We start from the raw sequence: 17,437 nt of genomic DNA, 5'->3' as shown, positions 1-17,437 counted from the left end.
AGAAAATCAATTGTTCTTCTTCCCCAGCCATTTCTTTTGGGAGGCTTATAATGAAGAGTTGATATGTATATTAGGCATGTTCTCTATCTGTTTTTTACAGACTTATGGGGTACGATTATTTGTGGTTTTTTGTTTTCTCCAGATAACTTTTAGGGCTTTTCCTGATACTGTCCTCTTCATGGGCTGAATATGTAGACATTGCTTATGCACCCAGATAATGTCCTTATGACATGTGTTCTTGTCTATAAATGTTTTCCTGCATTCAGACTGCTAACTATGTGTGCTTATGTGCTATCAAGTCACCTCCAACCTATGGCGCCCCTATGAATGAAAGACCTCCAAAATGTCCTATCATTAACAGACTTGCTCAGATCCTACAAACTGGAAGATGTGGCTTCTTTTATTGAGCCAAGCCATCTCATTTTAGGTCTTCCTCTTTTCCCACTGCCTTCCACTTTTCCTAGCATGATTGACTTTTCCAGAGAATCTTGTCTTCTCATTATGTGACCAAAGTACGATAGCTTTAGTTTTGTCATTTTAGCTTCTAGGGAGAATTCAGGCTTGATTTGATCGAGTGCCCACTTATTTGTCTTTTTGGCTGTCCATGGTATCTACAAAACTCTCCTTCAGTACCACATTTCAAATGAATCAATTTTCCTCCTGTCAATTTTCTTCACTGTCAAATTTTCATATCCATACATAGTAATGGGCAGGGGCTATTTCGTAGAAAAAGAGCTGCAGGAACTCATTAGCATAACTCATTAGCATAACTTATTAGCATATGCCACACCCTTTGCCATCGCCGGAAGTGTGCCATTAGCATAAGTGGTTTGCATATGCCACACCCCCTGAAATCACCTATCCTGGCTGTTTTGGACCCAATCTTGGCCATTCAGGGCCGAAATTGGGCCCAAAATGGCAAAAAGGGGCTGAAAATGGCCGAAAAGGGGCCCCAAATGGTCAGGATTGGGTTGCTGCTGAGCGGGATAATGATCCACCACCCATCAGAGGCCTGATCAGGGCCATTTGGGGATCAATCCTGGCTGTTTCAGCCCCGCTCCTGGCTGTTTCAGCCCCAAGCCAGGCCGCAATGGCCACAAAATGGCCGCAAATCAGGTGGGCGTAGCCACCTGACATGTGACCTCTTTGGAGAACTACCTGTCTAGAACAGTGGATAAGTGGCTAATTAAGTGCACCTGGTGGTTGTCCTTGATTAGGCGGCTCCTCCCCCAGGCTTAAGAAAAGGCGGGGTGGATCGAAAAGAAAGGAGGAAGAGGCTGAATCACAGGAGCGTGCAGGTTGGGTACCTATTTGTCTAGTGGGCTTTGTTTTTAGCTCAGATTAGGTCAAGCTCTTTTTTTTATTGCCATTGCTTTGCCTCAAGAGTGAGTATGGTTAATTTGACTGTTCTCTTGAGCTAATAAATAATTATCCTTCCTGTGTCTTGAGTGTCTGCTTGCTGTGCACAAGGGCTTCCAGCTAAGAACCCTGAAACCTGTGAGTCTGGTATAAACAGGCGGGGCATACTACTCTGGGAGAGCTTCTGGGGTACTGTGTGGCTGTTATCAGCACCAGAACCAGGCCCAGAGGGTTTGCCCACTCTTTACATGGTGGCAGCGAAAAAGGGAAGCTGGACAAGGTGTGGCACAGCAGCAGTACTCTTTCCAAGACTATAGTTGCTGCATAGCAATTGGCAGGTTTGTTATTTTGGTTAGATAAGATGAGTCAGGACAGAGACCTTGACCGGGCCGAGTCCTCGTTGGAAGCGGAAACTGGAGACCAGCCCTCGTCTGGAGAGAAAAGTCTTAGAACTGACTTGCTTCCTGAGAATATTGTCGGAGCAGAAGGAGGTGCTCCTGTGGATTACAGTTTACTGGCTTCAGTAAGTGTTTATAATGGAGAAGTTTTACGTTTGGGAAGAGATCCCTTGTGGCAGGATCAAACGACAAGAACTGGAGGGATGCTGGAATGCTCCCCGCTTAGACACTTTTCAACGGCTCAAGAGGGCAGCCGGACATCTGGAAGTACTCAGCCGTTCTCCAGCCTGCATGGAACAGCCCAAGGCAGAGTGTCAGCAGGTGAGACCCTGAGGGGACAAGATCAGGCTAGAGCTCCAGGGAATGGGCAGGACTCAGCGCAGCAGCAGCTTTGTGCCCTGATGACTCAGGTGTTGGCACAGAATGCCCAACAAATGGCACTGCTTCAGACTCAAGTCACTGCAGGACAGCAGAACTGTTGGGCACGTATGAGATTCCCAGAATATCAGAAAGGGGAAGATATTAGTGCTTTTTTTCATCACTTTGAGGCAGTAGCTCAAGATGTGGGCTTGTCTGAGGACCAATACATGGGAGTCCTTAGACGTTCCTTGCATGGAGAAATATTGGAATTGATGGCGGGCTTAACAGTCCAACAGTCTAGAGACTATTGTTACTTTAGGACCTTGGCCTTACAGCATTTCGGCAGGTCCAGTGAACAGCTGCGGAAAGACTTCAGGAATGTTACTCCCCAGCATGGAGAGACGTATGGCCTGTTTGCAAGTCGATTGCAGAGGATGGCTGTTAAGTGGGTAGAGTCTGCTAATGTCCACACTTTTGATGGGTTGTTTGACCTGATGCTGAAGGAGCAGATGTATAAAGTTGTTCCAGCAGAATATGCTATGCTTGCTAGAGCTCAGAGACCAAGGACTGTGACAGAGTTGGCTCAGCTACTGGACGAAATTGTAGCTGCCAGTCAGGTTTCTGTGGAGTGCTGGCATTCAATTTCCAAGCAAGTGGCCCCTACTCCTCCAACACTGACGCCCCGACCTTTGCCTGTGTCTGAAGTAGGAAGGAGGGAGCCAAAGTGTGGGGAAGGGCAGAAGCCAAGACAGAAAGAAACTGTGTGTTTTGGTTGTGGTCGGTCAGGACATGTGCGCTCCCAATGTCCTGATTTGCAGCTTAAGTCGGGACTGTGGCAGCCTAGAATGCATTTTATTTCTAGTGGAATTCAAACAACTGCACATTCACGGGACTATGTACCTGAAGAAGATTGGGATTTACAACAACAAAGAGAAGAAGCAGGTACTCCTGATTCTGTTGCTTCTTCTGGAGAGATACTCCAGCCTCAACTCGTGAGTAGATGTGTGTCTTTGAAAGGGAAGTGGCCAGCCCAAGTTCGTCAGTCTAGAAGGGACCAGAGCCTGCCCCAAGTTGCCTCACGAGAAGGGAGAGAGAGGATTAATATGAGAACTGTTAGGATGCTGGGTCGTAGGGGAAGTGCCCCAGTGGACCTGAGTCAGAAGCATGTTGACTGCCAGGTGGAGAAGGAATTGGCAGAAATTAAAGAACAAAATTGCCACCAGCAGTTTCCAATAGCAAGAAAAAGAACTAAGTTTTTGCAAACAGCTGTTAAAGTTTCCAGTTATTACCAGAAGCAAGGCAAAGACGTTGCAAGAGATTGCTGTAGAGCAACCTGGAATCAGCAGCCGGCAAGCGGAGAGTCAAGCAGCCCCCACCTCAGGAATGTCCACCACCCCAGCTTCGGTTGTGGAAGCGAGGGGGAGGGGGGGGAGGAAACTCAAACTGCTGCAGAAAGTAAAAGGGAACTTTTTTTCTGTGAGGACAATAATTATAACACCCAAGAGCCTGTTAAGGGCATTCTGCCGCCTCACACTAAGCAACATCTAGCACGTTCCCCTGAGTTGAAACCATCTAATTGCATTAAACCCTTTGTGGTGAGAATAAATGCTTCAAAATGTGGGATAAAGGTGTTGTTGTTTCAGGAAGGCCTAGATAATCGTCTCTGTCCAATAGTGTGCCTCAGTCGTAAACTTTGGCCTAGAGAGAAGAGGTATAATTTGTATGAAATAAAAGCATTAGCTTTGATTTGGGGAATAAATAAACTTGAAACATACTTAAAGGGGACTCATTTCCATCTTGAAGTAGATTACAATCCTCTTATATTTATTCATAGGATGAAGAAGACAAACCCCAGAGTCATGAGGTGGGCTTTAAGCCTTCAGAACTTCTCCTTTGATGTTATTGCATTAAGGGGAATGATAATGTCCTAGCTTATGCCCAGTTGAGAGGTTATGATGATATTGAGTGAAGCTGTAATATGATTGCATGTATCCATCCTGAACAATCCAGTTATTTGTAATTTGCAGTTTGTAATCATTTGTATTCCTGCCATATTTTAATTGTGTATTTTAATTTGCTGACCTTTGTATTGATAACCTATGTTGTCTGCTCACTTGTATGCTGCAGTTATATGTTTGGAGGCTATCTTGCCTAATTGGTTTGAATTCTCCACCATGCTCTAACAACCCTGTTGGAGAATTGGGGGGGATGTCTAGAACAGTGGATAAGTGGCTAATTAAGTGCACCTGGTGGTTGTCCTTGATTAGGCGGCTCCTCCCCCAGGCTTAAGAAAAGGCGGGGTGGATCGAAAAGAAAGGAGGAAGAGGCTGAATCACAGGAGCGTGCAGGTTGGGTACCTATTTGTCTAGTGGGCTTTGTTTTTAGCTCAGATTAGGTCAAGCTCTTTTTTTTATTGCCATTGCTTTGCCTCAAGAGTGAGTATGGTTAATTTGACTGTTCTCTTGAGCTAATAAATAATTATCCTTCCTGTGTCTTGAGTGTCTGCTTGCTGTGCACAAGGGCTTCCAGCTAAGAACCCTGAAACCTGTGAGTCTGGTATAAACAGGCGGGGCATACTACTCTGGGAGAGCTTCTGGGGTACTGTGTGGCTGTTATCAGCACCAGAACCAGGCCCAGAGGGTTTGCCCACTCTTTACACTACCAGAACTGCGTTCCTGTGCGTTCCTCCTCGAAATGAGCTCTGGCAATGGGGAATACCATAGTTTGAATTGCCTTGGTCTTGGTTCCTAGAGAGACATCTTTATCTCTGGTTCCCAGAGAGCCAGTTTGGTGTAGTGGTTAAGAGCGCAGGACTCTAATCTGGACAGCTGGGTTTGATTCTCTACTCTTCCACTTGAAGACAGCTGGGTGACCTTGGGCTAGTCACAGCTCTCTGGAGCTCTCAGCCCCTCCCACCTCACAGGTGTTTGTTGCAGGGATAATAATAATATACTTTGTAAACCGCTCTGAGTGGGTACTAAGTTGTCTTGAAGGGTGGTATATAAATCGAATATTGTTGTTGTTATTATTTTTAAGGATCTTATTTAGCTCCCTCACAGCTGCTCTTCCAAGTCTCAATTTTCTTCTGAAGTTTTTGTCAAAAAATAAAATCTTATTAGTTCTTACTGAAGAAAATATAACTATTATACACTTATTTTCCAGGGGTAGTATCAGTATTTTAAGTTGTACTCATCAGAGGGTATCTCTGACAGTGCTGCCAGCAACTACACAAATCTTTGCTTCCCAGGGCTCTTTGAATTGCTTGCCATTTTTAACTCTCATGATATGATTGGAGGCTGAATGCCTGCTTTGGCAGTGGTCACACAAATACCTCTTAATGACAGGATTTTAATTCAGGTTGTCCAGGCCCATTCAACACTGTCTACTAGACAATTGTTACTTGTCAGACTAGGGTCCATAGGGAGAGCTTTCTTGAAGGAAGAATTTTCTGAAAACCAATCAGCCGTACATGTTGTATATTTGACACTGGTATCTGTGCTTCAAACAGAGAAGAGAATAGGTAAACCTCTCTGCGCACCCATCTGCGCACCCATCAGAGCAATCTCCAGGGACTATTAAATAAATCTTTATGAAGCTCTGTACACCAGAGGGAATTCTGTAAATCATAATTAAATTTTTGTGTCATTTAGCCTTGAGCGCTCTAATATGCTATAACAGGAAAAAGCTAGTAATTACAAAGCTAAGGAGCAAGTGGCTTTCTTGTGTGTGTGGCAGTCTGCAGATGTAATTATCTGGAAAAAAATTGTGGGAAATATGTAGCACACCTCTGTGTGAGCACAGCAGAGGACACAACAATACCATTGTTGCCAAGTTATCTATGCCTTGCATAACAAGATACCTTCCTTGTTTGCAAAGTAGTCAGAATGAACATTAATTTATTGAAGCACAAAGAAGGCTGACAATGTGTGTAGTGTATGCAAAAAGTTTAGTATACAGAAAATGATGTGAAAATACAGAATCACAGGTTCTTTTTCCACAAGGGAGAAGAAAAATTGAAAGGGCTTTTTAGGATCGATGAAATTCAAAGTCTTCCTTAATTCACACTTGTGAAGGAGACTTTAATTTTTTAAAAATCCAGTTGTCGCTGATGCATGAAATTTTACTCCACCAGAAATGCCCAAATAAGTGTCTCTGCCATTTAGCTGTTCAGATATTGATCTGCGGCAGTTGCTGTACTGGTAGCTTTATGTTAGAAACAAAAGACCTTAAATGACTTTATTTATAACTGAATTGCATAGATACACCACATGGTGGCACTTAAGTAAAGCTGTTGACCAGAGTTCTGAACACGCACTGACATGTTTCAGAGGAGTACTTTATTTAATTCTGAAAATTAGATGAGGTGTAAAAAGAAATGGTGCATTAACACACACCATCACCCTTTCCATATGAATTTGTTCCCCTTTTTATGTCTTAGCTTGTTGAGATGAACCAAAAGTGCAGAGAAATCTCTCCCATGCAGTCAGATTGAACCCCTATTTCATTTGCAAATACCGCTTGAATAGTTACAGTTCACTTAGTTGGGCTTTAGGACAACTTTGCAGCTGTGTTTTCAAGGAGGATTGCCCCTTCACTGACCCATGCTCTTATTCTTCTACTCCCCATCTTAAGAGCAGAAAAGAGAGAAGAGGGAACCTGGTGTTGTCCTATGGTAGTTGCTGACATCTCTTCCAGCTTCTTGGTGCTAATGCTCGCAGGATGGGAGAGAAGGTGCCTCTTCACAATGGCAAAGAGAGAATTCTAGAATCAGCACCCTCTTAGATTCTAGTGGAGAGGAGGATGCCAAAAAATATTTCTTGACTCATTTTACTTCAAGCAAAAACTTGTATGTATTTATTAATACCTGCAGATGTCCCCAATGGAAACCTAAATCAGCTTGCAAAAACATTATCTTCTCCATTTTCCTCACAATTTTCTCGAATTCTTATTTGACACCACTTCCCCCTTCCTCTGTTGCACGTTTATCAAGACACGCAATACAGAATCCCACCCCTAGCAGCCAGCTGTCCTGGTGAGTCACCAGGAGAGAGAGTAGTCTGTCTGATGCCTGTCCCCAGCTCCTGTTGCAGTATGATGTTACCCGGAAGTCTTCTGTCATGGTTCCCAAGCATAAGCCACAGGCCAAGAGCTCTTTGGCTTGTGCCCCTGGCAAGAGTTGGCCTTCTGGTAATTACATACAAATGCCACCTCCCATTCAGCCTGCTAGTTAATGTCTATCTCACAAGCCCTGCTCTCTCTGCACCTGCCTTCAGAGGTGAGGTGTGTGGCAACCAGAGATGGGGCTTTTTCAGTAGTGGCATTTTGTTTGAGGAAGTGGCATATTTTTTTTCTAAATAAATTTATGTCATTTATCGTCTGCCTTTCTCACTGAGACTCAAGGCGGATTACACAGTATGAGATTAGTACAATCAGTATCAAGTACATTTCAATACAGTATCAAGGACATTTCATAAACAATACCATAGGGTAAATAGATACAAGTTTAAAAGACATAGTATTAGCAAGAATCTAATGCAGAGTAGAAAAAATACTGAAGCCGAACATAATCAATTCTAGGACTAACATTAGACAACATGGAGCACTGGTGGTACATAGGAATACATATTTATAGCAGCCAGTAATATGTAAGGCCATATAGTGATGAAGTCTATGGTCCCTAACTCATTAGCAAAGTATCTGAGACCCCTTCCCTACAATAAAGCCCTCCCATTTGAGTAAAAAGCCTTTTTAAATAGTTTGGTTTTGTATCATTTACGAAAAGCCAGGAGAGTGGGGCCTCTTCTGACTTCCTTAGGCAAAGTCAAAAGAGTTTACTGTCTATAGCCATAGGCCGTCACAGTTCACCAAACATTGACTAATAAACAATTAAGTCCCTTATCACAGTTTATATAGGTTACTAAAATTAATTAAAATAATACAGTATGCCAAACTATCCCAGCGGTCAGGAAACAGCCTCATTCAGTACCACCTTAGATCTTATCTTTTTGGTAGGGCCTCCAAAGATTAGCATGGCCCCTGCGCAAGGACTTCCTCTGGCAGGTCATTCCACAGGATAGGGCCCGTATATGGGCTGCTGCTGACTTCACCTGAGTGCAGCCTGTCACCTGCAGGAGGCCCTGTTCAGATGAGCAAAGTTGCCATGGAGGTACATAGGGAGGGAGGCGGTCCCATAGGTATGCCAGACCAAAGCCATGAAGAGCTTGTATGTAATAACTAGTACCTTGAACTGAGCATGGTAAACTGATGGGTAACCAATGGAGCGACTGTAGGATGGGAGTGATGTTCATGCTGCCGCTCGCTTCTGATAACAGTCGAGCTGCAGCATTTTGCACTGATTGGCGCCTCCTAGTTAACTTAGATGGGAGACCAATGTATAGAGCATTACAATAGTCAGGCCTTGATGTTACCATAACATGGATCCAAGTGGCCAGGTCAGCTGTGTCAAGATGATAAGCCATCTTCCAGGCTAGAGTGAGGTTGTAGTAAGCATTTTTTGCTGCTGCCTTAACTTGTTTTTCTAGTAATAACGCTGGATCCAGTATAACCCCTAAGCTCTTAACTGAGTCTGCAAGGGTCAGACGAACTCCATCGAAAGTGGGGAGTACAATGTTCTTCAAGATCTGTGCTTTCCCAACAAGCATCACTTCGGTCTTGTCTGGGTTCAATTTCAGTTTGTTGTTTTTCAACCATTTCACCACGTCTGTCAGGCAGCGATCTAAGATTTCCACTGCATCCTGTGGGGACCTGAATAGCGAGATATAGAGTTGGATGTCATCTGCATATTGATGACATCCAACTCCATAGCTGTGAATGAGTTCTCCTAAAGGTTTTTACATAGAGGTTGAATAACATGAGAGATAAGATTGTGCCCTGCAGAACCCCGCAAAATAGTTCCCATTCTGGAGACAGCTGATCTCCAACAGCCACCCTTTGAGTCCGCTCCAAGAGAAACTATTTAAACCAGTCTAGGGCACATCCTTTGATGCCCACTTCTAGACGCCTCAACAGGATGGCATGGTCTACTGTATCAAAGGCTGCAGCCTGCAGATAGATCCAATAGAGCTTTGTATGTAATAACTAGTACCTTGAACTTAATGAATATGAATTTTTAACTGTATTTTAATTGTATTTTAATGTGTTGTTATCCGCCCTGAGCCCGCTTGCGGGGAGGGCGGAATACAAATTTGAAAGAAAGAAAGAAAGAAAGAAAGAAAGAAAGAAAGAAAGAAAGAAAGAAAGAAAGAAAGAAAGAAAGAAAGAAAGAAAGAAAGAAAGAAAGAAAGAAAGAAAGAAAGAAAGAAAGAAAGAAAGAAAGAAAGAAAGAAGCAATAAGGAGACATGGCCTTCATCTATATTCAGGCAGAGATCATCCACTAATGCTACTAGTGCTGTCTCTGTCCCATGCCCTGGTCTGAAACCTGACTGGAAAGGGTCCAGAGCACTAGAGTTATCCAAGAGTTACTGTAAGTTAGACTGAGAGTGTGTGACTGGCCTAAATTCACCCAGTAAGCTTCCATTCGAACTTGAGTTTTCTGGCTCTTGGTTTGGCACTCTAACCACTATGCAATGCCAATGCTTACATATATTTTGTGTTCAATATATTTTAAGTTTAGGTTAGAGGTGGCATCTCTAATAGATAGATCTGCGACAGCCTCTGAAGAATAAGAGAACGCATTGTTAGGCTACTAGTATGTGAGTCCCATCCTTCACAGTAACACAGGCACATGTGTTTGTAATAAATGCAGTCATTCCTGGTAGGCTAAGATTAGACTTACTTTTCATATGAAAGGCTATAAAAATTGGCTATGGCTGTATGCCCACTTGTCATAGCAACAGCAAGAGAGGGCAGAGTTCTGTAGCTTTGTTTTTAATACTGGTGCAACTTCCCTAAAGGCCCAGTGCTGATTTCTTGTTTTTGATCTTGGCGACTAGGAATGCTCTGTAGTCTTGCGGGGTTTTCCTTCTCATGCAAATTCTTTCCCCATTTTTGAAGCTAGCCATGGTGTAATGTGATCTCTGCCCTAGTGTTAACACCAGCCACAGTTAGCTTCAAACCAAAGTTTGCAGCTGTGGTTAGAGGTGGGTTTGTAAACTCTAGGTTGAGCTAATCAAGGTTAGTGTGATCATAAATGCAGGTGTTACCCCTGCACTACCGTTAGGCCTGAAAAGGATAGGGGATGGAGAATTTGCATGTGCTGAAGGAGCATGGGAAGGATCATGGAATGAGCGAATCACTGGGGTGCTCCTGAGCATGATTAGGAGATGGGGAACAGTGTGGACACAAACAAGATAGGATGGGATAGTCAGCCAGCTCTCTTTGAAACAGACATTGTAAACTAATTGTGTGATTGCAGTTTGCAGTCTCTTACGGATTGGTATCTCTTCTGTCATGCAGGAAAAATGAATGCAATAGCATTTGAAGCAGTCAGATGTTCTGTGCAAATGTACTATGATAATTAAATGAGGCAAATCTTTTTTTTACTCCAGCCATGAGTCTATTTAATATTACACATAATTAAATTTGCAGTGTTGTAGAACTATTATTTTGTTTTTTAAGTAACAAGGTAAGTATGCAGCTAAATAAGATTTAAGAGCAATAGATCTGTCTATATAATTTGTTTTATTTACGTATTAGACGAACAAAGGCAAGTTGTAATGTTCCTTTATTGTAGCTAGGCTTACAGAGCAATCCTAAAACAAGTTACACCTTCTAAAATCATTTCAGTCATTGGACTTTGAAGGGTATGACTTTGCTTAGGATTACATTGTTAGATACTGCTATGCCGATAAGAACTACAATCATACCTGTCAACATAATGATCGTGTTAGGAGCAGTTTGGATGCCTTTGCTCCATGTTCTGCAGGGGAAGTCAGTGAGGACTGTCTCTCTCACCTTGGCTTAGTACAGCGGTACTTGTTCCACGGCTCGTGGAGAACCACATTTGCAATTGCCACTGGCCAAAAGAGTCACATTGACTTGCATCCCTCATATGAGGTCTGAACCTCAGGGAGGCTCACAGCTTACCCATTCTTCTGGTGACAGCTGTTTCAAAGTGGAAATTACCAGCCAATCACAAGCAACAGCCATCTTGCCCGTTTTTCTGAAACACGGAGAAGGCACTGTGTTGAAACAATACTCAGAAAAGCCACAAGTGGCATGTCAAAGAATCGCATGTGGCTTCCAAGCCATTGAGTACCACTGTCTTAGTAGATGAAACAGTCTTGCCACATCTCTTTTTCCTCCTAGAACAGCACAGAACAGCAATTGTTTCTTAGAAAAAGCTTTGGGGAAGGGGCTTGGTCAATAGAAGGTTTTGGTAACCATGTATGGAGGAAGCTCTTTTTACAAATGTTTTGTGTGGGAAACCCACTTCAGCAGAGCCTGTCCTGTCTGTGCTAGAAGGTTGAAAGCCCAGAACAGAGTCCCAGCTCTGTTGTTAGTATGGGTAGGTGACATTTATTATGGGTATCTTGCAAAGATTCAGGTAATGAGGTCGGGCCATTCTGCCCCAGGAAAGACAATTCAGCCCAAAATGCTGTGAGTGACTATTCTTTATTCAAAACAGTAAGAAATGTTTCATTGTCATTGTACCTAAGCCCTACTCATAGTTTGCATTGTTAATTTTCTTTGGAATGATATGTCGCTTGTTCTTTAAACATTGTAACGCTTTATATCGATGTATTCTATGTTAAGGATGAACTTAGAGAGCTTCGGGAACAACCAACTGATCCTCAGGCACAGCAAGAAATAATTAACAGCATTGAAGAGGTCTATTTTTCCAATGATTCCTTTGATGTTGTTAAGTATGAGTTGGAGGTAAGAAAAATTTTACACTTTTATCTTGCCCTTCTTCCAGAGAGCTTGAGGCAACATGCATAGTTCTCCCTTCCTCTGTTTCAATCTCATAACAATCCTATGAGGAAGATTAGGATGGGAGACTGACTGGACCCAAGGTCTCCCAGAGTGCTTCATGGCTAGGCTTGCCATTCCCCCACCCGGGGTGGGGGATCGCCTGCTCCCACCTCCTCCCCCCACCCCCACTTACCTGGCTAGTGCTGTGGCACGCTCTCGTGCCCCGCAATGGGCCCGTTTTGGGCCAAATCTGTCCCACGGGGGGTGGGGGGGCAGTGATTCAGCCCTTTAGCAAGCACAGGAGCACTCCTGGGCTGCCCTTTGACTCATGTGATGATGTCACTTCCCGGAATTGATGTCATTATGCATGCTGGGAGCATGTGTTCGCTGTGCACGTGTGCAAGGAAAGATGCTGAAGCCTCTGCCGGGTAAATGCCAGGCTCCCAGTCTCCCACCAGGGGACTCAAGGGACCTCACAACCCTATTCATGGCCAAGTGGGGATTGAACCTGTGTCTTCCTAATGTCTGTCCAGCACCCTAAGTGCTACACCACGTTGAAGTTTTCTAATTATTTGAACTGGAACATTACTTTCAATGAAAATGCATTGTTCTTCAGTACCCTGTACAGGATCTGCCTTTTTTTCCTCTATCAAAATATCAGAGGCACACCAATAATAATAACAACAAGAGCACTGTGCTTATATACCACTCTTCTGGACAGATTAGTGCCCACACAGAGCAGTGAACAAAGTCAGTGTTGTTATCCTCACAAGACAGCTGGGGAGCTGGGGCTGAGAGGAGTGGCTTACCCAAGGCCACCTGCTGAGCTCGTGGAAGTAGTGGGATTCGAACCAGATGAATGCTGATTTGCAACCTAACCCCTTAACCACTGTGCTACAGCAGCTCCCAAGATATGTGGTGGTTCTGGGTAGGTGTCATCCCAAGTAATTCAGCAATTAGGTAGCTTATGTGTGAATATTTTTATTTGTGCTTTACATACAGAAGCTGCCATCTGTGCTGAGTCTTCAAGAACTGGAAGACTACAGAGACAAATTAAAGCAACAACAAGCAGCTGTAAGTAGAATGGCTGTCCCTCCATGAGATCATTAATTCTTCTGCCAAAAGCAAAAAAGATAACTTGAACGTGGTTCTGCATATTCAAAGCAGCCTTGCGATGTAAAAGTGGTTCTCGCACTCCTCCATTTTTCTGAGCTCCACTTCTGCCTTTGTATGCACTTCCAAATGCTCCAGCTGCCCCTATGTTGCGCAGTGGACACAAAATCTGAAGCAAGGGAGGAAAATGGAATGGGCGGTTACTGCCAGGCTGTTTCCACAGTGTAATGCTAATAGAATCATACCCATGGATCCTTCAAAACCAGATTAGCTAGTCTTGCTGGCTGGGCTGTAACTTGGGAGATGGTTCTGTTTGAGTTATTTGAGCTGTTTTACTAAACCATTCCTTGAATTGTGTAAGAGCAAGATTCACATCCAGTAGCACCTTAAAGACCAACAACAGTTTCCAGGGTATACTTTTGAGAGTCAAATCTCCCTTCATCAGATATGAGCAGGAATAGAGATCCCTGAACCATTATGTCCCAGTCAGAAGGAGGGAGGGATGTTGCCGGGGGGTGGGTGGGTGTCAGGATATAAAGGCACAATCTCCCCTTTAAATTTTTCTGTTTGGGGAATGTTGCTCCTAGGTCAGAAGTAGAATGAGAGCTGGACTCTCAAAAGCTTATACTCTGGAAAATCTCTTGGCCTTTAAGGTGCTATTGTATTTGAATCTTGCTTTCCAGACTGCAGATCAGCATGGCTACCCACCTAAAACTTGAACTGTGTTTTTATTTCTACTGTGTGCGTGTGCGTGTGTGCGTGCGCCAAGGGCATGATGAGGGAGTAGCAGGGTCCTTCCAGCTGGACGCACTCTTTTCATGGCATGGGCTGATTTTCCAAAATGAATGTCTCGAGACCAGGAATGAAACCTTTCTGGCACTGTGCATGATTATATGGTAGCACAAAGATGCTTATGGTGATCAGTGCTAGCAAAGCACAAGATGTAACGGCTTCGTTTGCTGGAACCTCAAGGGGCGGGAAGAGGAAAGCATATTTTGCACATTAAAGGAAAAATAATAAATTACATGTCGCATGCAAAAAGTAATTGTGTAAATTTATTTTTTATTTTTAAAAAGTGAATTTATTTAAAACTTCTTTATCAGTGAATCATTTATGATTATGCAATAATAACAAGGTTACTATATTAAACGTCATTGTCTCCTGAGTAGCCTTAATTTTTATTCAAATGTGCACTTCAGTTGAGAAAGAGGTAGGAGGTTATTTTCAATACAGCTGCGGGTTTTCAGAGGGAACCTGTAATTTTGCTTGTTCTTACAGCATAGTGAAGTATGGTCATTGTTCATTACAGCATAGTGAAATATGGTCATTGTTCATTACTTAGACTTGCAAATATTTTAATACAAGGAGTTTAGTGTTGTTGATAGTTTAAGAATTTCTGATGCGATTAGTGGTTTATTAAAAATATCTGATGCGCTTCAATGTATCCGAGGCAAATTTGTTTCCTCTAATTCCACATTTCCCATGATTTGTGTTCCTGACTGTAATATTTTCTTTTCAGGTATCTAAGAAGGTAGCTGACCTGATTCTTGAAAAACAGCCTGCATATGTCAAGGTAAGGTAATGAACGGGGTGATGGTTGTGTGTATGTGTGTTAAACAGTAAAAGCATTGTGTGATTCACACAATGATTTATGGCAAATGTTATTTCAGTTCAGTTAATAACTTCCATTAACTGCAGTTGTGCATGCTTTAGTGAATTGAAAACTGTAGTCTTAATCTCAAATGTCTGTGGCACATTTATTCTGAAAGCTATGCTTGTTCCTAACAACAGTGCACCTGGACCTTTGTCATCAGTACATAGTTACAAAAAATATTTCAAATTAATAAGCCCCAATTTTCTTCATCGGCCTAGTGTTGGCTACAAATGCGTGAACGTAGAAAAAAGTTACTTGTGGTGCAGTACTTCTATATCTAAGATGACAATGGCAGGATAGGACTTAGCCGGAGATGTTAGTATGTTGAATACATACTGTTGCTTTCATGAATCTCACCAGCCTGGGATTGATGGGTTACCTGAAAGAAAAAACAAGGGAATCAAATACTTTCCCCAAGGCACATTGCTTTTATTCTCTTTTAAGGGCCTGTAAGGCCTGTTCATGTATACCTGTTTGCATGCTCCAACACATTCCAAGAATGAAATACTACCAGAAGGATGGGAAGACCATTTTCTTTTTATATCCTAGTAATATCCCCATTTTCTGTCTTCTGAAAGAACAATTAAATCTTGTTTCCTTTGTGATCCATAAAATACATCTAGAAATTGGTTTCTAGGAACGAACATGTCAGTTTTTCTAAGTAAGGAACGCATTCTGCAGAAATATGGTTCAAAAAGCCTGGAATACCTTCTTCCTGTTCATCCAGGTGCCCTATTCGATAGCTATCGTACCCGAAAGAGCTTAAAGTGCTACACTGAGGGCACCATTGTGAATCTTGCCCTGGGTGGTGGCTGACTTGGCTTCCACTGAGAAATGGGCGCCAAGGGTCTTTGTCCATAATGAATGCAGATCCATTCATTCCTCTTTTTCCTCATACCCTGTATGCTGTAAGGCGACCAGTTACAAATGAGGGCTGGATCCTTTGTACCTTTTAGCAGTAGTATAGAAAAATAATTTAGGCAGCTGCAACTTTTTTTTACCTTTTGTGATCAGCGATACCTGCCAAAGTTTTCTCTTCTACACAACTAGAACTGCAGAAGTTGAGTCATGCTTTGGGATGTTGGGTCACCCTAATATACAGAGCTCTCTTTCTATGTCTACCCAGTCCCCTGTTACTAATGGGCATTTTGCTAGTAGAGTCAATGTCTTTGGTATCTCTTGGAGATAATGAATGCTAAGCACTACAGTACATCTCAGGAGTTGGTGAGATAAATACCATATTTACTATAAAAATAACATGCATGTGGTTATCTTTTCTCTTTCAGCTACATCTTTATTTCCGTCAATTGCAAAACCATAATGTGGAACTTAGGCTCCAGGGTTTGCACTATTGACTTTTAAATGCTTTTATTTCAGGCGAGGGCTATTACCCACACATAAAACACACAAAGTAGGTATCTAATGTTAGTAAAAGCAGTAGTGTAGCAGTTTTTAAAAATAGTACCGTGCATAGATTTACACCAGAGCATGACAGCCTAATGGCTCCAAAGGGATTGTTAAAAACCTATTGTGGCAATAAGAGCACTTTCTGAAAGTCAAATGTGTATTTTACCTGATATGAGTTGCAATGTGTCAAGCATATTAAAAATATGTTGTATCAATCCTGAACTAGAAAGTTTTGTAGGGTTCCTTTGGCATGAAAAGAATAAGCTAGATAAAACTTTGACATTGTCATCTACTACCACTGAACGATGGTGGCATCCTGGTAAAAACTCAGTTTTTCTAGACTTGGCATCTTTAATTTCTGTATTTAAGTTGGAAGTTGAGGGGCTAGTGAACATGCAAATCTTGTCAAGGATGTGCTGTATAGTTGCATGTAATTCATTGGATGATATAATATTACAGCTTGGATCCTACAGAGCATATCTGTGGGTAGAAGAAGAGTGATTCCTCCTTCCCACCGCAGCTCTCTCAGTCTCCCACTTATGACGTTCCCGGGGGTGGGGGGCAGCCTCTCTCCCAGGAGCATCACTTGGGAGCATTTTGGGGCTGCAGCAGAAGCAGGGAGGTAAGAAAGTCACATTCTGCTGATGGAAATCCCTTTCATCTGTGGGAATCCTCTGTGGGAGCAAGCCACTGTAATATTTAAGGTTCTATAAAATACTAAGTCAGTCAACTATTCTTATCTTTTAAAGATTCTTGATCCTTTAAAAAGTTATTGGTGGAAGAAATGTGTAAGTGGTAGTTTTCAGAGTCAAATAAGTTTCATCATCTGATTTCGTAGGATTCAGCAGTTTAAATTATGACGATCGCCGTGTCTGCACTGTGTAGTAGTTGATTGAACAGTTTGTAAAAAAGCTTTAGAAAAGGGGTTTCCATCCTTGTTCGAGTGCTTGTAGGCACTTTTGGAATTCTGAGAATATTGAGTGGACATCACTACAAAATAGCTGTTATGGAGGGTACGGTTGATCACAAAGTGGCTACCGTGGTGACAAATCACAAAATATTGGAAGCTTCCAAGCCAAGAGTCCTCTTATGGTGGAAGCAGCTGTTTCCAAATTGATGTTTCTGAAGCACTTCCTCAACCATTGATGTGGAGAAAAACCAGGGTAGACTCTTTGCTTTGAGAAGGAGATGGTCTGAAGAAGAATGAAGTAGGCACTGGGAAATTCTTGAACCAGCTGGTGCCCATGAGCACCATGTTGGTGACAGTTGCTT

The 17,437-nt window shown here is 42.6% G+C and overlaps 1 protein-coding gene across 2 annotated transcripts in view; it reads left to right on the top strand.

Moving 5' to 3' along the window:
* VPS50 (VPS50 subunit of EARP/GARPII complex) overlaps window positions 1–17,437 on the top strand; it is a 125,422-nt gene that overhangs the window by 7,280 nt on the left and 100,705 nt on the right. For both annotated transcript variants that reach the window (XM_054991497.1, XM_054991496.1), the window contains exons 3-5: window positions 11,833–11,955; window positions 12,994–13,065; window positions 14,624–14,677. In XM_054991497.1, the coding sequence (XP_054847472.1) occupies window positions 11,833–11,955; window positions 12,994–13,065; window positions 14,624–14,677 (249 nt within the window). The remainder of the gene's footprint in view (window positions 1–11,832; window positions 11,956–12,993; window positions 13,066–14,623; window positions 14,678–17,437) is intronic.

This window comes from Eublepharis macularius, chromosome 11 (assembly GCF_028583425.1).
Source record: "Eublepharis macularius isolate TG4126 chromosome 11, MPM_Emac_v1.0, whole genome shotgun sequence".
NCBI lineage: Eukaryota > Metazoa > Chordata > Lepidosauria > Squamata > Eublepharidae > Eublepharis > Eublepharis macularius.
The sequence above is the reverse complement of the archived record's forward strand: the minus strand, read 5'-3'. Positions and strand labels throughout refer to the sequence as shown.